The 17,666-nt window shown below is 43.5% G+C and overlaps 6 protein-coding genes across 7 annotated transcripts; 4 read left to right on the top strand and 2 right to left on the bottom strand.

The window, feature by feature from the left end:
* Positions 1-103: 103 nt before the first annotated feature.
* On the bottom strand, positions 104-1,749 carry LOC132257150 (tryptophan--tRNA ligase, cytoplasmic). The gene is made up of 4 exons (XM_059753936.1): positions 1,481-1,749; positions 1,004-1,415; positions 356-935; positions 104-295 (listed from the first exon to the last, which is right to left on the bottom strand). Exons 1-4 carry the CDS (start codon positions 1,629-1,631, stop codon positions 194-196), a joined length of 1,245 nt encoding a protein of 414 aa, XP_059609919.1. The 5' UTR covers positions 1,632-1,749; the 3' UTR covers positions 104-193.
* A 279-nt stretch (positions 1,750-2,028) lies between these two features.
* On the top strand, positions 2,029-3,789 carry LOC132257215 (uncharacterized). Its single transcript, XM_059754041.1, has 3 exons — positions 2,029-2,154; positions 2,226-3,289; positions 3,350-3,789. The coding sequence occupies exons 1-3, from the start codon at positions 2,110-2,112 to the stop codon at positions 3,729-3,731; spliced, it is 1,491 nt and encodes a 496-aa protein (XP_059610024.1). The 5' UTR covers positions 2,029-2,109; the 3' UTR covers positions 3,732-3,789.
* Positions 3,790-3,861: 72 nt separating this feature from the next.
* LOC132257216 (calcyphosin-like protein) lies at positions 3,862-7,521 on the bottom strand. Of its 2 annotated transcripts, none has more exons than XM_059754042.1 (3): positions 7,177-7,521; positions 4,776-5,111; positions 3,862-4,713 (listed from the first exon to the last, which is right to left on the bottom strand). In XM_059754042.1, the coding sequence occupies exons 2-3, from the start codon at positions 5,109-5,111 to the stop codon at positions 4,402-4,404; spliced, it is 648 nt and encodes a 215-aa protein (XP_059610025.1). In that variant the 5' UTR covers positions 7,177-7,521; the 3' UTR covers positions 3,862-4,401. The 2 variants fall into 2 exon arrangements, with proteins under 2 accessions (XP_059610025.1, XP_059610026.1); XM_059754043.1 differs by having other exon boundaries at positions 7,172-7,521.
* On the top strand, positions 6,688-10,801 carry LOC132257245 (phospholipase B1, membrane-associated-like). Its single transcript, XM_059754084.1, has 5 exons — positions 6,688-6,773; positions 7,607-7,709; positions 9,219-9,553; positions 9,663-9,937; positions 10,007-10,801. Exons 1-5 carry the CDS (start codon positions 6,688-6,690, stop codon positions 10,447-10,449), a joined length of 1,242 nt encoding a protein of 413 aa, XP_059610067.1. The 3' UTR covers positions 10,450-10,801.
* A 1,948-nt stretch (positions 10,802-12,749) lies between these two features.
* Positions 12,750-15,935, top strand: LOC132257168 (phospholipase B1, membrane-associated-like). Its single transcript, XM_059753955.1, has 5 exons — positions 12,750-12,987; positions 13,160-13,976; positions 14,418-14,752; positions 14,823-15,094; positions 15,346-15,935. Exons 2-5 carry the CDS (start codon positions 13,785-13,787, stop codon positions 15,783-15,785), a joined length of 1,239 nt encoding a protein of 412 aa, XP_059609938.1. The 5' UTR covers positions 12,750-12,987; positions 13,160-13,784; the 3' UTR covers positions 15,786-15,935.
* Positions 15,936-16,094: 159 nt separating this feature from the next.
* Positions 16,095-17,660, top strand: LOC132257127 (ADP-dependent glucokinase). Its single transcript, XM_059753901.1, has 2 exons — positions 16,095-16,477; positions 16,538-17,660. The coding sequence occupies exons 1-2, from the start codon at positions 16,146-16,148 to the stop codon at positions 17,658-17,660; spliced, it is 1,455 nt and encodes a 484-aa protein (XP_059609884.1). The 5' UTR covers positions 16,095-16,145.
* The last annotated feature ends 6 nt before the right edge of the window (positions 17,661-17,666 follow it).

Genomic DNA, 17,666 nt, shown 5'->3' on the forward strand with positions numbered 1-17,666 from the left:
CCGAAAACATCTTCTGTTATACTCTGTTATATCGACGCTCTTCGCGACAGCTGCCGGGAAATTCTCCAAATACAGCGAATGACCGCCAATTGAACGAGTTCGATTTGCACAGGAAATCTTTAGCAACATTTATTGCGCGTGACAAATAAATAAATGATGTGAGGTGTTGAAAAATAAGCTGACCATGGAGGGCCTAGGAGAATTCCAGCTTCCTCGGGGTCATAAACTCATTGAGAACGTCATCCGTCACCAGTTTCCTGCGCTTCTGGTGTTCCTCCACAATCGGCTGCAGCGTCTGCAAGGCAAAATCCATCATCAGCAGTGCTTTCCAGAGCTTCATAATTCACTTCCTCACCTCTACCGCCTTCTTCTTAATCTCCCCGCTCAGCATCTGTCCGGTGGAGTAAGCCACGCGGACGCGCTCGAGCTCCTCATCGTCTTCCAGGAAGAACTTAAGTAGCTGATAAGGAACATCGATGTCCGTATTGCCGCCTAAACTGCGATGTTCCTCCACAGTATCCCGCCCGCCGGAGAACGCGTGCTTGTTGATCTTTGTTTTGATCTGTTTGGGCGTATCCGTGAGAAAGATTGCCGAGTTCTGGTCACTCGCGGACATCTTCGACTTCGCGCCCTGCAGAGCCGGGAAGAATGTCGAGTGGAGAAGAGCGGGCTTCGGGAAGCCCAGCCGTGGCGCCACGTCGCGTGTCATTCTGAAGTACGGATCCTGATCGATGGCGCATGGCACCAGGCACTGCACTTTCCGGTTGCCGAAGATGAAGGGAAAGGTTGTGGACAAGCACGGCACCGCCTGGGCGGCAGGAAAGCCAATCTTCCCAATCACATCCGAGTCACCGAAGCCAAAGATTCCCTTCACCTGGTTGAAAGTGACACATCTCTGGATTCTGATGATGTTCTGATACATTTCCGAGCACTTCCTGCAAAGGAAATCCACTCAATTATGATTTTCAGTTTCTTCAGGACTCGAGGAAGCGATAAAACTCACCCCATAAAGTCCAAATTGGAAAATATGAATGTCTTCCGGACGTCAAAGCCAAGCGCAATGATGTCCTTGGCGTTCTCTCTCGCCAATCGCATTGTCTCCTCCACTTTGATGTCCTTCCACAGCGCCTTCTCGTCGTCCGTGAGCTGGATCACCAGCGGCACATCGAAGAGCTCCTGGAACCACTTGGTGATGATGAAGGGCACCAAGTGGCCCAGATGCATGGACTCCGACGAGGGTCCGCGGCCCGTGTACAGGTAGAACGGCTTTCCCTGCTCCTTCAGCGACAGGATCAGGTGGAGATCACGGTGAGAGAAGAAGATGCCGCGCCTCAGTAGATGATGGCAAGGCTTTCCGGTGATTTTCTCAAATCTCTGCAGTATTTCGTCATCCAATTTGGACGAACCGAAGCGCTCTGGAAAGATAATCAATCAGCGTCCTTCGTGCCACGTACACTTCCTGTGCGTCAGTCTTTCATACTTATTAACTTGTCATAATCGATGCCCGCATCGGACTTGCTGGTCACTGTCCACGGATCAACATAGTCGTCCTCCTCGCCAGCTGCACAGCCTCCTTGCGCCTCCTGCAGCGACAAGCCTTCCAGGCCATTGACGGCATCGTTCTCACTCATTTTTCACTACTTTCCGCGGAAGATACTACACACTGCTAAGCGATTTCCTATAATACTGCCAAAAGCCTCATCGCACGTGCCAAGACGGCAAGTCCATTGACAGCCCGATCGGAAAGCACACTGTAAAAAAGGGTGCTGTGAAAACAATGAAAACAGATTGTTGTTTTATGAAAATTTTAATGAAAATCCTAAAATTCTCATGGAAAAACCAAATGAAATTCCCCAAATGACGAATATGATCGCCTTGTGGCAAAAAGAAAGCGCATTTTATTCTGTTCAGATGAGAATATTCTTATAAGAATTTCTTGGTCTGTTTTATCATCATGTTTTCATCATGTTTTTTACAGTGTAGTTGACACGTCAAAAGTTAAAAAGCGTCAAAATCACATTCTCAGAAGTGCGCGGAAAGTGAGCGTCCAGAGCGTCCTTTTTTCATGAAGTTCTTCTACGTTGTCACCGTTTTCACGGGTTTCACAATATGCTTTGCGAGTCTGAATCTTATCGAGCTTTTGATCTGTTAAAGGTGAGTTTTTTCGACAATCCCAAATATGGAAACATTTGATAATAACTGGGAAAAACGTACTTTTTTTTTAGGTCAATGAGAAGTTCTTGGCGTTGGCATTCCAATTCGCCGCCCGGAATGGCACGCACAAATGGGTGATTGAACGAGACTGGAAGGATATCGAGGTTGTCCTGACGAAGTACATATCTGAGGAGAAGTACCTGAACAAGATCCACGTGGAGACACTCAATGTGACCGGTGATATTCAGCTGGAGATAACCACGAAGGAATGTCCCAGCTATTTTGCCAAGCTCTTCAATCTCAATCGTCAAGTGCTTCATGGCAATTTCCTTGCCATCAAGGTGAATTATGGGAAATTGCAGGCGAATTACGCTGTGCAGACGGGCACGAATGGCTCGTCGACGAGCTTGCCAGTTGCCACCGTAAGCGTTTTTGATTCCGAGGAGGGCAAATACGACAAGTACGTGCCAAAGAGCAAGGCTGCGAAGTCAGTTGATGCCACTTATACGCCCAGCAAGACTATCAAGACGGTTGTTGAGGAATACATTCCCGGAGAGATTTCACCTGAGACTGCCAATCAGTACAAGGCTACGAAGCGCAAGGCAGAGAAGAAAGACATCATTGTAGAGTCAGAGACTTCACCTAACATCTTTCCCTCCAGTTCAGAGTCCTCGCGGGCCAACACACCGATACGGCTAATGCCTGTGCAAACTCCCCCCAAGAAGTGGGACGAGTGGACCACCCAAGATATGTTGAAATCCCTCGGAACATGGTTTGAGGATGAAGAGGAGGTATTGCCTCAACAGCAACTTCCAGAAGACGCCAAACCGCAGCGTTCTGTGTGTGTTAACTTGTTCGGGTCTGATGACACTGATTCTGATGTCGAAGTGATCGAGCCGAAGATTGAAGAGACTGAAGGGACTGAGAAGCGAAAGAATGCGCGAAAGAAGAAATTGAAGACGGTCAGTATTGAGAACTGGTTGATGAAAGGTAATGTTGCTCCTGCACTGCCTACAACATCGAGGGCTAAGAGAGATTTGCGCATAATCAAATCTCCGGCGCGGGCGATCATGAAGAAGAAGATGACGAAAAAGACTGAAAAGACTCAGAAGTTTGTGAAAAGTCCTTGCCAAATGTGAGTAGAATGTTTTTGAAAGGGCTGAAAAATGTAATTAATAATGAATTTCTTCAACAGGAGCTGTGCCCACATTGACACTGGTAAACTGTTGCAATCATACGAACGTTTCGAGGGAGAAATGGATAAGACCATGAAGGGATTTTTGAAGACTGGACGTGTTCCCAAGATCACAGACATTGAATTCACGAGGTACACTGACTTGATAAACGGCGACCAGATTCAGATCCTGATGGACTTTCTGTCCACGAAGTACGAATTGACGAATGTTGGTGGAGACTACGGGAGACTGATTAGGATAATCAGTGATTACATTCTGCCCGAGTGGACATTCCGATTCACCATGATCACTCACAATGTCACTCGAAGCCAACTCATTGACTACTTCAATAAGAAGGACCGAAGGGATGCTAAGGCTTGGACTGCCACGACGCAAATCTAATTCATTAATTTTTCATTAATTTTTTTCATTAATTTTTTTTCGTTAATTTTTTTCATTCAAAATTAATTACTGTTGAATTTCGATTGAAATAGTTGATATAATTGAAGTATGTAATTGAATTTGGATTGTTCTCGTCTCTTCGAGAGTCAACGAATCATTTCGAATGTGATTCAGGAATATTCCAGAAACACCTCGAATGTTGCGCGCGGTTCCAGACTGCTCGAACATTCGACAAGCCTTTATATTGGCCCACTTTCTTCAGAAGAGACACAGTCAAAATCAACCAGTTGAAGTATTCAAATGAAGCAGAATTAAGCAACGAACAATAGAAAAAAAATGTCTCATGAGCGTCCCATATCTCTCCAAGTCTCTGGTGAGCAATGAACAAGTGATTGAAGTCCAAAGAATAGCGTCAAAGGAGGAGAGCAACTCCGTCAAAAAGGCTGTAGATGAGAAGTTCCCACTTCTTTATAAATCATGAAATCATGGAAGTCATATAAATAAAATTATTCGAAATATGATTCGGTTCATGGCTTTTTATTAGCTTTAAGTTTGATTTTGCAAGAACGATGACTAATTTAGAGATAACATTAAATTTCAAAGGCAGTTTAGTGATAGAGACTTGGTCAAAAATTCCTTTGGTTAAGCTTTATGCCCTTCTTTCGCTGCTTTACAACTTATAGGCTTGCCTCATCATCAGATCGAAGTACGCATCATTGTCCACTGAGGCCGATATTGAGGAGTAGTAATTAAGGAATTCTTCCCTCGTCACCTTTCCATCCACAATTCCACCAGTTTCAAAGTTGGCCAGAAACTTCTTCAGGATCTGCTCCTCTGTCTCTTCGCCGCTGATGTACCGCGGATGGGATTTCACGGAGTAGACATTCTTCAGATCGTCAATCGTGATGATTGCGTCTCCGGTTTTGTCGAGTTTTTTAAATGCTTGCTCAATTATGTTGGTTCTCGCCTCTGACATTGGTGGCTGGGGAAGAAGTCCAGAGTCAATTGAGGATTCTCATTGAGATTTTTCTGCTAAAAACTCACCCTTAAGGACACGAGAAACTCTGTCATGTTGATCGAACCATTTCCATCGGTGTCGAATTTGTGGAACAAATCATCGCCTTCCTCGTCATTCACATCCAGACCAGTGTCATGAAGACCTTTGAAGAACTCCTCGCGACTGAGCGCCTTGTTGCCATCATCGTCCATCCGGCGGAAAGTCCTGCCCAGTCCCAGAATTCCCGTGGCGCCGCGCGCCAGACACATGAGCCGCAATTTCTCCAGAGAGTCCTTTTCACGGCCATCCACAAGAGCTCTCCGGCTCTTGTTCACCATTTCCGATTCGTGCCGTGACATCGCGCTGACAGGACGATTGGCCATCTGCAAACAGAGAGCCAAAGAAGAGGTTGTGAAAAGACGCAAATCGCGTGTTCTGATAACATCGCGCGCCCAGGAAGCAGAAAATAGAGTAATCAAGGAGGCACAGTTTGGCGGGGCCTAATTTGAAACCTTTAGCGAAATCCGTTGGTACGTTGGAAAGACGTGCAGAAACATATTCCAAAGAAAAAACACACCCACAAAAAAAGCCAACGCGATAATCACCAACGCAAATAAGCACTAAACTTTACAATCCTGTGTACAGTTCTTTATTGGCGCTGCGGTCTGATATCTATCGATTGCCACATTTGTGGACAGAAATCGATTAAAGGTGAGAAGAGACACAGGATGGTGGATGGAAAATATTGATGATATGTGCCTCAGGCCACCATGACCCACTTCTTTCGACGCGCCTAAGCGCTCAAACAGTCGAAACACTTTTCCTGCGGGCTTTCAGCTAAGAAGCCAAACTTATTGTTGAGCTTTGACCCAACAATAGACTCCTTAATCTCATCACACGAACGCCACTATTACAACTAATCGGGGAAGTCACACGTGGTGAATGAAAGTGATTCACTTCGCGGCCTGTGTTAAGGGTGAAAGTGTTGTGTTCGCTTTCGTTACACGTGAAATATTCAAGAACACTCGGCAAGATTATCATCTTTTACGCAGCAAAAGGCTCAGAACAATAGAGATATGGTGTACATATCAATAATTGAATACCTGGGAGTGGAGAATTTTAATAATTGGGCGGTTTTTCTATTTATTTTCGCGTAAAATTTCAATGCAAACTAATTTGTCTTTCATCCATTTCATCAATCTATAAAACTTAAGTTGAATTTATTAAATAAATGAATAGAATTCGTGGAATTCAAACGCCTGAAACGTTTTCATGACTTAATGACAGCTATTCACGCACAAAATATTCTCTCTATACGCAATGTGGGGATGAAATGTTACGCATTAAAAGAATAAAGGAACTGCCAGATAAGTAAACGCGGTGTTAATAGAGATTGAAGACACCTTAGGGAACAATTATTAGTCAATCTTAAAAGAAAACATCATGAAATTCACCCTAAACATCTGGAAAACTCGCTGAAAAGGTTTTTCGTGACACTTTTTCACATGTCATAAAGCTTCATGTGGAAAATAAACGTCTTTTGCTTATAAAACCATTTCGATAAATTTGTAAATTTAACTGTGTATTATTTAATTACCTAAATGGCCTAAAGTTATAATTAAATTCTTAATAACTCCACGTGAACTTGACTCTTCGCACCGCAATTAAGTGCGGTGTACAGTTTCCGCGTAAACCGCCGCCCTTTGTTCACCTACACAGAGTGTAAAGAATAAATTGCTCAAAACGCCAATGACGTATTTCACCTCATTGCGTGTTAATTAAAAATATACTTTCTCTCACTTCTTTTTTTCACCACTTCCACACACAATTCTCCCCCTTCTAGTGTTATATTACTCAGTAAAATTAGTGGAAGTTATTTCACATCATACACAATACTAGGTCAATAATTTATGCCTGTCCTACATAATAAAATAATGATTCCATCTGGAAAGCAAGCAGATGTTGAGGACTTGTGAACTGACAGTGACTTCAGTGCGAGGTTCAGTCCTGGGTTCAGTCACCCGACCAGCTTCAAGGCTTCCCCGGTGCGCGAAAAGCTCTCACTGAAATGAGAAGCTCCCAGCAAAGCACAGACGCAAATTTGCACTCAAGGATAATTAGTAGATCACGGAGAGATAAATTAGATGCGGAAAATGTCCAATTTCATTAAGAGGTTGGGTGTGTGATGAGCGAAGCTTTAGTTTTTAGAAATTATGTACATAAATTAGCCGACAGCCTTCGGACGAATGGCCAAAAATCAATAAAACCAAATTGTATAAGAAAAAAGAAACCAAGATAACATTATGCTATAACTGAGCAATCAAAGAGCATTAATTGCTATACTTTATGACTGAATATTCCACTACGAGACACTGTAATAAATACACCTTTTGCCAGCGATAAGGAAGAGCGCACAAGAAGAGGTGAACAGAGAAGCACAAACCTCACTTTTTGCAATATTAGTTCCTAAAGCGAGACAACAATAAAGACTCCTTCGAGCTTTTTTTGGCTACGGTTCGCGATGAGCAGCAGATTTAATCAATTCGACGGTCTTTGAGCGACTAAAGCGCACCACTCCGTTTCCGGTAATGTGGAGCAACTCCAGTCATAGAAAAGAAGCATATCACGGCGCAGTGGAAGAGTGGCATCGGGTGGAACGAGACGCCAAGGCGAAGACACTCGCGGCGCTTGTACAATTTGTTATATGGGAAATATTTGTTTTGCAAATCACAGAGCAAATTTACTCAAAGTATTCTCACAATAAAGAGGATTTCACACACTTTCTTTGTACAATTAATTAACACAGTATTTAAATTCTCTTAAATGTGAATGACTTCTAAGCAAAAACGTGAGTTTTTCGACAATTTCCTGAGCTTAGAAGCTTTGAAATTGTGACCAAAGTGATTGATGGAGTGGATTTGCTGCGCCTTGACGGTGGGGTGATCAACAGAGAAAAAAACCCAACCCAAGCAATTTCGAAGGTAATCAAAATGTTCTTTATATACCCAGTATAAGACCCATGCAAGAGAGTTGTCATAGCGATCAATTGGAAATAAATGATTCCCCAAAGAATGAGTCAGAGTTAATGTTTCATACAATTTAATTGAATCATTGGAGCATGCCTGAGAAATGGGATAAGAATCCCTCTCGCGGTCTTACATTGTACTCATTTGTGAGAATGAATGCAAATCATTTCACAGTGATATGTGACTCTTTTGGGTAATAAAATGTTTTGTCGATAATCTCATGGGGGGTTTTTCGATCAAATTGAGGAAAATCAATGGAAATGTGAGGGTGATTGAGGAGATTGAATTATTGCGCGGTAAGTCAATTATGGTGTATGCAATTGAGCATATGATACGTAAAATGGAGCACATTATGATGGTTTGATAAAATATTAATAAGCATAAGAGGTAATCAGAGGTGTCTCGATGTCACATCGCCGACACAGATGTTGGGCACATTCTTCAGGGGTGCAGTCGATGCATATCCAATGGGCGTTCAAGAGCAATTATTGCGTAATCGACCAGCAAATCGCTCAGCGAAAGCTCATTTTATGCGACTGAGAAGTGGGAACTTTGCATTGTCAAGTTCAGCAGAATTCCAAGTGGATTCCACACCTGACTTGGTCGCTGTTCTGCGTAGAGGGGCTCCAATGTGCAGCCAATATATGCACCTTCAACTCGAGCTGAAAAGAAGTTGATATTGAACCGCGCTCTCAGTCGGTCACTCGCACACGATCGCGCCTAGCCAGATGATCATCTGATGATCATATATGCAAAATGAGCACTTGATTTTGTGCATCTCCGCAGTGAAAATGGAAAAATTCGTGGCATCGGAATATTGCGCAAAGTTGTGTTCAAAATACTGGTCCTGCGGAAAAGTGTGACAAAACGAGTGAAAAGTGGTACAAGTTCACGAGTGCCATTGAAAGGTTGCGTTAACTACATCAAGTTTATCTTGCCTCAAGCACTTTTCCCGACAAAGTAATTTATCAATCATGATCACGAAATTACTTGTAATCTTGTTTGTGATGTTTGCCGTTCAATCGGTCGTGGATGGTCAAAGGACATTCCTGGACTCTGAACCATTTCTCAGCTTCTTTCGCATGATGAGAATGAGAATATTTCACTCAATCGGCCGAACAGGAGACGAGGATAGATTTATTCAAATAAATATGAGAAGAAATGTAAAGTATATTCTGTTGAATTATTGCTAATATGCCAATTGTCATGAATAGTCATGTGGTTTAATTACATTTAAACGTATTCAGTCATTAATATCCATGCAACTGACTCGAGTTTCATGCAACTTCTGCTAGAGTTTCAATTGAAAGCACTCTATTGAAATAAACAGTAAAAAAGACACTACCTTGGCCTAATGTTTACACACAATAAAACAGTAATTAAACCCTTGACTATTATGAGATGGTCTAGATCTAGAATAGCAAAAGCCGTTCCATTAAACAAAACAAACCATAAACTCTGCAGAAGCTTCAGCGTCAATTCCGAGACGACGAGGAGTTCTTCTGCGACATCAACGGGCCGGGAAAGCGAAGTGACACAGTTCCAGAGTCCGTTCATCGCCTTCGGCCGGGCGATATTGACATCATCGGTGCCATTGGGGACTCCCTGACGGCTGGAAATGGTGCAATGGCCACAAATCTCCTTCACATCGTCATGGAGAACAAGGGTGTGGTGACGCCCATCGGCGGACAGGGCACTTGGCGGCAATATCTCACTATTCCCAACATCCTCAAGTTGTACAATCCCAAATTATATGGTTATTCACTCTCCGACTCAGTCAGCATGCAGCCCGAATCAAGGTCGGTATGTGCCAAAAACTTCTCCGCAAAAAAAAATAGCTTTGCAGAGTTTCTTCACCTACTAATCATGACCGGAGGCAAGAAGTAAAAAGTGTTGCAATCTTCACAGATTCAATGTTGCTGAAATGGGAGCGATGTCGCGTGATACGGCACATCAGGCGCGAAATCTTATCAAAAGGATGCAATCAAATTCAAATGTCGACATGGAGAAGCACTGGAAGATTGTCTTCTTCCTCATTGGGGCGAATGACTTCTGCATGGACATGTGCTTCGTGAAGAATCCCAGTGGAATTGTGGAGATGCACGATCGTGAGCTGACGGAAACACTGCGAATATTGCGTGATAATCTCCCGCGAACGATGGTCAACGTGATAGCGAGTCCTTGTAAGATTTTGATGGGTTTTAAGGTTTCCTCAGCATTACTAACTTTTTATGTCTCTCTTCTTTTTGTAGCGATGAAAGTGTTAATGAGATTCCGCGGGAAATCACCAGAATGCGAAACTGCTCATCGACTTGAGTGTCCTTGTCTCTATTCACTGCAGCGCCAGCGTTTCCTCAAGTCCTACCTCAAAATCATGGACGCGTGGAAGAGGAGACAAAAGGAAGTCATCAACCGCGAAGAGTTCCACAACAAGACGGACTTCACCGTGAATCTGCAGCCCTTCACGGATAAACTCTGGATCCCCAGTGATAAGGATAACAACACGGATTTCAGCTACATGTCCACGGATTGCTTCCACTTCAGCCAGAAAGGATACGCCAGGGCGACAAATGCACTGTGGAACAATCTCCTTGAGCCATTCAGCAACAAAACGCAGTTCTGGAAGACAGAATTTGAGGATTTCAAGTGTCCCACAGAAGAACGACCTTTCATCGCCACAAAAATGAATAGTTAATGGGCATTCTTGATTGGAGGGCATCTTCAATTAATGTGTGGTGATTTTGAACTACCAAAATTGTAAAGCCATGAGATGATCAATGATCCGAGCGCGCGCAATGCACTTTTCCGCTGAGGGACGCCCTTGATGGGACCATTTAAACTCCTCGAAAAGGTGCCAAAGCCGGTAAAACACCATCGAATGGCTTTTAACACTCATCGGTACCTTTTTTTTACAACCACGTGATACTTAATAGTTTTTTATTGGCATGAGAGTGTGGAAAATGCGGAAGTTGTCTGCTCAAGAAGTCTCTTAACTCGCTAAGCACTAAATCTAGAAATGTCTTTTGTAAATAAAATCTATGAAAAAATGAAAAAGCCCGTTGTTTGTTCAACCAGATGGGCTCCAATCGATTTTACCTCTCTATTTACGCAATGACATGTCTTTATTTGCATTGGATGTCATCGCCACATATCGGCCTGGGTCAAGGAGAAGAATGACATTTTCGCACCAATTAAGACAAAAGAGGTCTTAATATATGCAATTCAGTGCGTTGTGCGGGTTGTGAATCTAGGACATTGTGAAGCAGAGCTTCTTAAGATGTTACATTAAATATAGGACAGAATTCCCATCGTAATTCCACAAAATTACATATTTTACTAACAACAGAAAACGGCAACACGAACCGTGTTGACTTTGAACTTGTGTGGCGTCGCTTTTATGGGAAAGCGAGCTTTTGAGAGAGTCTGCGGCTGGTGTCTGCAATTGGTTCAACCTTGGACAATAACACCTCTAACATCTCTTTTTATACACTGCTCTACTCATAATCACAACCGTCGATTGATTGCGCGAAAAAAGAAGTGGAGAAAAAAGCGCCTCAAGAGTCCAAAATGACGGTTTCAGACCTTGGCGCGCGGCGCAACTTCAAATGACCACCGCGCGAGATTACGTGAACTTGTCGGTGATTATGTAAAAATTCAGTTATACAAATTGTGTCATAAACTCGTATTATTTGCTGGTCGAAAGAAAGTGAATTTCAAGTTCATGTGCCATCAACTTACACTTGGCTCAGACCACCTGAATGGCCTGCAGTGGTGGAAATAAAACAAGTTGGCCCAAATGCCTCTCTATGGCCGCACAAGATGAGTGTGAATTAATTCTGCTACATCGTCTTTCACGCATCAAAATGACACGAGATTGTGTTTTAATTAAACAAATGACTTTCCAATGACATTCATTAGAGATTTTTCCCCTCTATAAACATCTTCAATTGGATTTAATTAGAGGAAATTTAAGAGTTCTGACGTAAAAGGAAGTGCACGAAATTCTCCCCAGAAAAAAATAACTCATAAAGATAGCTGGACAACATGCAAATGAGGTAAATGTACAAAAGCGTTATTTTTATTACGAAATAGTTGTAATTGTTGCTCTAAAATTCTTCCTTGAAGTCTCTTCCTGATCATAAAACGAGCTGTTTTTATTCTATTGTCTCAAGAGTTACAGAAGATTAAATAGAACCTACAAAGCTCTCAAGATTATTACACATTTTTCAATCAAAAGAATTTGCAAAGTGAGGAAAACATTAATTTATTGACTGGTGACTTTGATAAATTTTAATTGAGGCGCTCGTATAAGTCGAAGAAGGACTTCCACCAAGACAACATTTGCACATTTTCGTCAATTCATGAATATTTTAAGAGTCTTTTGACTGCAAGTTTTTTTTTTCTCGTGTTTGTTCTCAAGTTCTTGAAATTATTATACAGTTTTTGCGTTAAGTTATTGACTTTCTTATATTTATGACAATGTTTCGTGAACCGTGCAAACTAAATGTTTGAACAGAAAAAGTGTGATTATTTCCATAAATCAAGTGTAAACTGTCAAACGATCTAAGATCGAAAATTCTCAAGAAAGTCACATAAATTTGCGTCATTTGGTGTGAAAAGAGGCAAAAATCCCGAATAAGTCAAAAGAAGGTTATTCGAAGAAAAGACTGTTGAGCATGAAAAGAAGATGAAAAAAAGCTACTTTATTTTATCGAAGGCTCTTATCTCAATGATTCTCTCTTCCTAGCGACGATGAATCTCGCCGAATGTGATGTTCAGTAGGGAATTCAAGGCTCCGGGAAGAAAACTGCCGAGCAATGATGGTATAGAATATGAGTTATTTAACACCGGCAGCAATTCAACAAACACACAGAGCACAGAAGAGAGAGAGAGGGAGACAGAGAACAACCTGCAGTTCACTTCTTCCAAGCAATCTGACGATTTGGTCAGTGTGTGATGGTGAGCAAAACATTTTTCAAGATCAAACACAGTTTTGGATGAGGAAAAGTCCGCATGTTGATTGAGCGCGAGGAGGAAAATCAGCGCGATCAGTTCTACTTTGTCCACCGGCCGTTGATGATCGCGATCTTTGGCGTAAAACTACGCACACGGAAAGATTTATTGCAAATTAATTCCCTTTTTTGTGTGCTATGTGATGCACTTAATCACCTCGCGGACAGTGAAGTGAATAAAGAAGCACAAAATCTCTCGCTTGATAAAATCGGCGTGATTTGTGAGTATATATTTGTGTGATTGCGGTATCTGCATATGAATTAGGCATTTTGACTGGCTGTTTGAATAAGCAAAACTATTTATTCTTGATATCATTTCTTTTACGCCGGCAATGGCGGAGAGAATATGATTTTTTGAGCCGGTTATTTAAATGCACGTCCTTGAATTTACAGGAGTTTTCGCAGCTTATTCCGCATGGTTCAAGACTTAAAACTCACAATTGTGTCGCGCACTGCAGAGAATTAACACCTCTAGAATTCATCAGTTCTTCTCACGACGCCTCGCAAAATCATCTTCCCTTGGGCCAATTTAAGTGGCGTCGTGTTAAATAGCGAGAAATTCCAGTGTAATTCGGCAGTACCATAAAGTTCTCGTGTATTTTTATTGGTTTAGTGGTTGATGAGCAGACGACACAATAGGCGAGAGATTGTGAAATATTTATATAATTCCTCACGCGAGTGCCAATCTTGCTCCAGAGAGATCTTTTGTGTGATACTAATTCGCGTGCTCCGTGACCTCTCAGTGATGCCTAATCTCCCGTAAACTATAATAACTGCTGCTGCTGCTGTTTTTTCGGAGCCTAATGAGCAATTTGGCGAGTGTCCAAGGAGAAACAGGCGTAAAAATCGCAAGATATTCTATCAGTTCAATTTGTCGTATTGAGCAATCGAGCAGATTCGAAGGCTCATGGGAAGACACCTTAATTCACTTAATTATCGTAACATCCCGTCATAAAACGCCATTAACCAGCCTTTGGACACGGTTTTTATCGGCGCCGTAAATAAAAAGTGCAACAAGATGAAAATCTCATGGTCTCTGCTCACAATTTCCATCTTAATAATTGTCACACCCGCTGTGAACGGTCAAGTCACATCGCTAGACTCAGGACCACTCTTGCAATTCTTCCGTCACGCCAGACAATTCCTCTATGACTTCATGGAGGGCTCGACAAACCAACAGCAGCATCTCAAGAGGAACATTCAAGAGCAAGTACGTAATCATCGCAAATATGCAAATGCAGAAAATTCAATTTTTTCTATAATAGCATTCATTCAAGTGCTTGACATTTTGCCATCGTGAGAATTTCAATTATGAAGAACAATATAACTTTTTGATAGAACAGAAAACACAAAGCGCGAGGTTAAGGTTAAACACATCGTGTTGATTAAGTACGAAAGGTATGATATTCCATAGCAATATAATACATTGTATGATGCCTCGAATATTACGTCATATCAATAAATTTGTTGCTGTGATTCAAGGAAAATGATAACCGGCATAATGAGAATTGTTATTGATTTCATTACAAATGTGTTCTGTTTCTGCATTCAATTGCATATTTGATTGAAAAGAGCAAAGAATTAAGCACGCAATCAGAAGCTTCACTGTAAGCTTGAAGAAATCTCCAGTGTTTCTCCCTTTCTTCACCAGACCGTCCAGCGGCAGGTGAACAGCGAGGAGAATTTCATCTGTGATACCCAAGGACCAGGAAGACGCAGTGATCAAGTGCCAGAGTCTGTCCACAAGCTGCGACCGGGCGACATTGACATCATCGGAGCCATCGGCGACTCTCTGACTGCCGGTCTGGGTCTTCTTGCCACCAATGTCCTCGAGGTCTTCACGGAGAACCGCGGCGCCCAGATGACCGGCGGCGGACAGGGCACGTGGCGTCAGTTCCTCACCATTCCCAACATCCTTAAAGAGTTCAATCCCAAACTGTACGGCTACACGGAGCGCAACAGTCTCTCCACCCACCGAGCGTCCAAGTGAGGATGAAAAGCGACACCAGCAGACGCGTATCGCATTAAGCAGCGTCTCATTGACATTAACTTGCAGATTCAATGTTGCCGAAGGCGGTGCAATGTCGAGGGACACGCCACATCAAGCGCGAAATCTGGTGCTGCGAATGAAGAGTGACCCAAATGTCGACATGGAGAAGCACTGGAAGTTCGTGTCGTACTTTATCGGTGGCAATGACTTTTGCCTGGACATGTGTTACGATGCACCTGAGAAGATTGTCGAAAACCACGACCGGGAATTAACTGATGTATTGAGGACACTCAGGGATAATCTGCCTCGAACAATGGTGTCAATCATTCTCGCTCCGTGTGAGTATTTTTTCACTGATTTCTCACAGTCCAAAAAGAAAAGGTAGAGAAAGAGGAAAAAGCCCCAAAAATCAAACACATAAGGAGAAAATCAATACAACTCCTTCACATTAAATATTAGCAAAGTGAGCTTGTTTAGAAGGACTTTTAATTCTCGAACAGACTTTAATGACTTCCCAATCAATACACTCAACTCCGCCCCAATACTTTTAACCACACAAGGCCAATATCATTTCTCTTCTCATACGCAGCAATTAGAATCCTAATGGACACTGTTGGTGAACCTCCTGAGTGTGTTTCGACACACTACTTGGAGTGTCCTTGTTTCTACTCCCTCCACAACAAGCCGCACCGAAACAGATTCCTTCGCGTCATTGAGGACTTCAAGAAGCGCCAGTGGGTGGTGGCCAACAGGGATGAGTTCCACAATAAGACAGACTTCACAGTCATCGTGCAGCCCTTCACGGACAAAATGACCATTCCGCGGAAGAAGAACGGCCTCACGGACTTCACGTACATGTCCAGGGATTGCTTCCATCTCTCGCAGAAGGCTCAGGGACAGGCGGCGAACGCCTGCTGGAACAACATTCTTGAGCCGTACGGCAAAAAATCCCACACGTGGACGAAGATATTCGAGAACTTCAAGTGTCCCACTGAAGAACGCCCTTACTTAGCCACGAGATTTAATTAAGTGCCAATTAAGAATGCCAGTACCAGAGTCTCTCTTCCTACAACCATGCCATTTAAGATGAATTTAAGTATTTTTTTACAAACAGAATACGCTTGATTAGGTAATTGATTAGGTGTGAAGGAAATTAGATAATAAATGTAGACTTTTTATAGCAAAGAAACTCATTTCTTCGGTTACAATTTGTGTCCACGATAAAGCCTTCAAATCTAACTTCGCTTTTATGAATGAACGCGGCGAAAAAGCTCAATTTCTGACCGCGTGAAACATCATTGCGGCAATCATCGTGGCTTTTTATTCCCATCAGAGTGTGACTGCAATCTCAATCAAAACACCGTGTTTTTGTTTATTCCCCGTGAAAATATGCCCTCATTTCCGTATTTTTCCGTTTTGACCACCTTTGGTGTGTTCTGTGCCCTCTTTGCCATCATCCTCCAGGGATTCTTTGCCTCGCAGGACCTCAAGAGAATCACCGAAATCCTCACGAATCTTATCATTCTCGAGAATCTGGACGTTGTGTCTCAGCGCGTGGCTGTCGGCTACGGATCGTGCAAGGATCTGTACGTGCCGGCGACAAAGTTCCTCAACTACACCATCAATCAGTGTCGCGAGGAGTGCGTGGGCGGCGAGATAGTGAGCCGGCGAGACTTGTTTGAGAACTTTGGGTATTTCTTCCAGCGCGGCGCCGCAGCTGAGTAATGATTGAGTCCAATTGACTTCTTCGGGCCAATCTTATTGATTTCCATTGATTGCAGGCGCTACACATTCAACAGATCGCTCTTTGAGGAGTTGATTCAAGATGCCAGCGAGAGGAATTTGGACACCAGATGGTCTCTGGGCGGCAATGCACCGGTAATGGCGAAGAGATTTCACCTGGAAGGTGCTCAAGTGCTTCTGGGCGCCCAAATGTCCAAGGATCTGCGAAAATCCATGCCAAAAGACATCCTCCTCTCCTTCACCGCCTCCATCGACAAGGATGACATTCACCTGATCATGGAGTACAGATCGGGTGAGAAATGGGGCCCTTTTCGCACCCCACGCGCCAATCGCTTCATTCTGCACAACGACCAGAACAATCCGACACTCAGTGTCCTGGAATCGCTGGATCCCTTCCTGGACGACTTCAAGCCGCGTCTCTTTGTCGTGAGTGGGCTGCAGATGATGGACAACTACCCTTTCCCACCGGGCGTCCGGGCGAATCGTCTGGCCAAGGTGCGCAAGCAAATATCCTCTCTGTCCAGCAATACTCTGGTCCACTTCGAGATGGCCAGCTACGTGGAGATAAACCTCATTGACCAGCTGCTCAAGTACGTCATTCCCTACTGTGACTCTCTGGGCATGAATGAGCAGGAATTGGACAATCTGCAGCGCGTTCTCTCCACGAGAACAGTGAGTCTTGCCGCCGATTCCAATCCCCGCGTCGCCAAGACGCTCAGACAAATGCGCGAAGTCTTCACGGCCATCCAGACACTCCCGGTGAATGATCCGCACAGGCGAAAACTGACCAGAATTCACGTTCACACGCTCGCCTATCAAGCCATCCTCATTGCCAATGCGTCAGAGTGGCGAAATGCCGTGAATGCCGCCGCAAAGGCCGCACTCACGGCTCATCGTCACGTCTGCGGCACAGATCACATCAATCCCGACATGGCTTCACTCATCCTGGACGACAGCTTCGCCACCACAATGTCACCCAATGAGCCGGGCAGTCGACGCATCAGGATCCACTCAACGGAGCCAGTTTCGTGCTGGCGAGAAGACATTTCAGGGACTGAAGTGGAAATATGCGTGGCGCCAGTTCTTGTGTGCAAGAATGCACGACAAACTGCCGGAGCCGGAGATAACATCTCGGCCGCTGGACTGATTCTACAAATTTAGACGAAC

Source organism: Phlebotomus argentipes, unplaced genomic scaffold, assembly GCF_947086385.1.
Source record: "Phlebotomus argentipes unplaced genomic scaffold, Phlebotomus argentipes genome assembly contig_42, whole genome shotgun sequence".
Classification (NCBI taxonomy): domain Eukaryota; kingdom Metazoa; phylum Arthropoda; class Insecta; order Diptera; family Psychodidae; genus Phlebotomus; species Phlebotomus argentipes.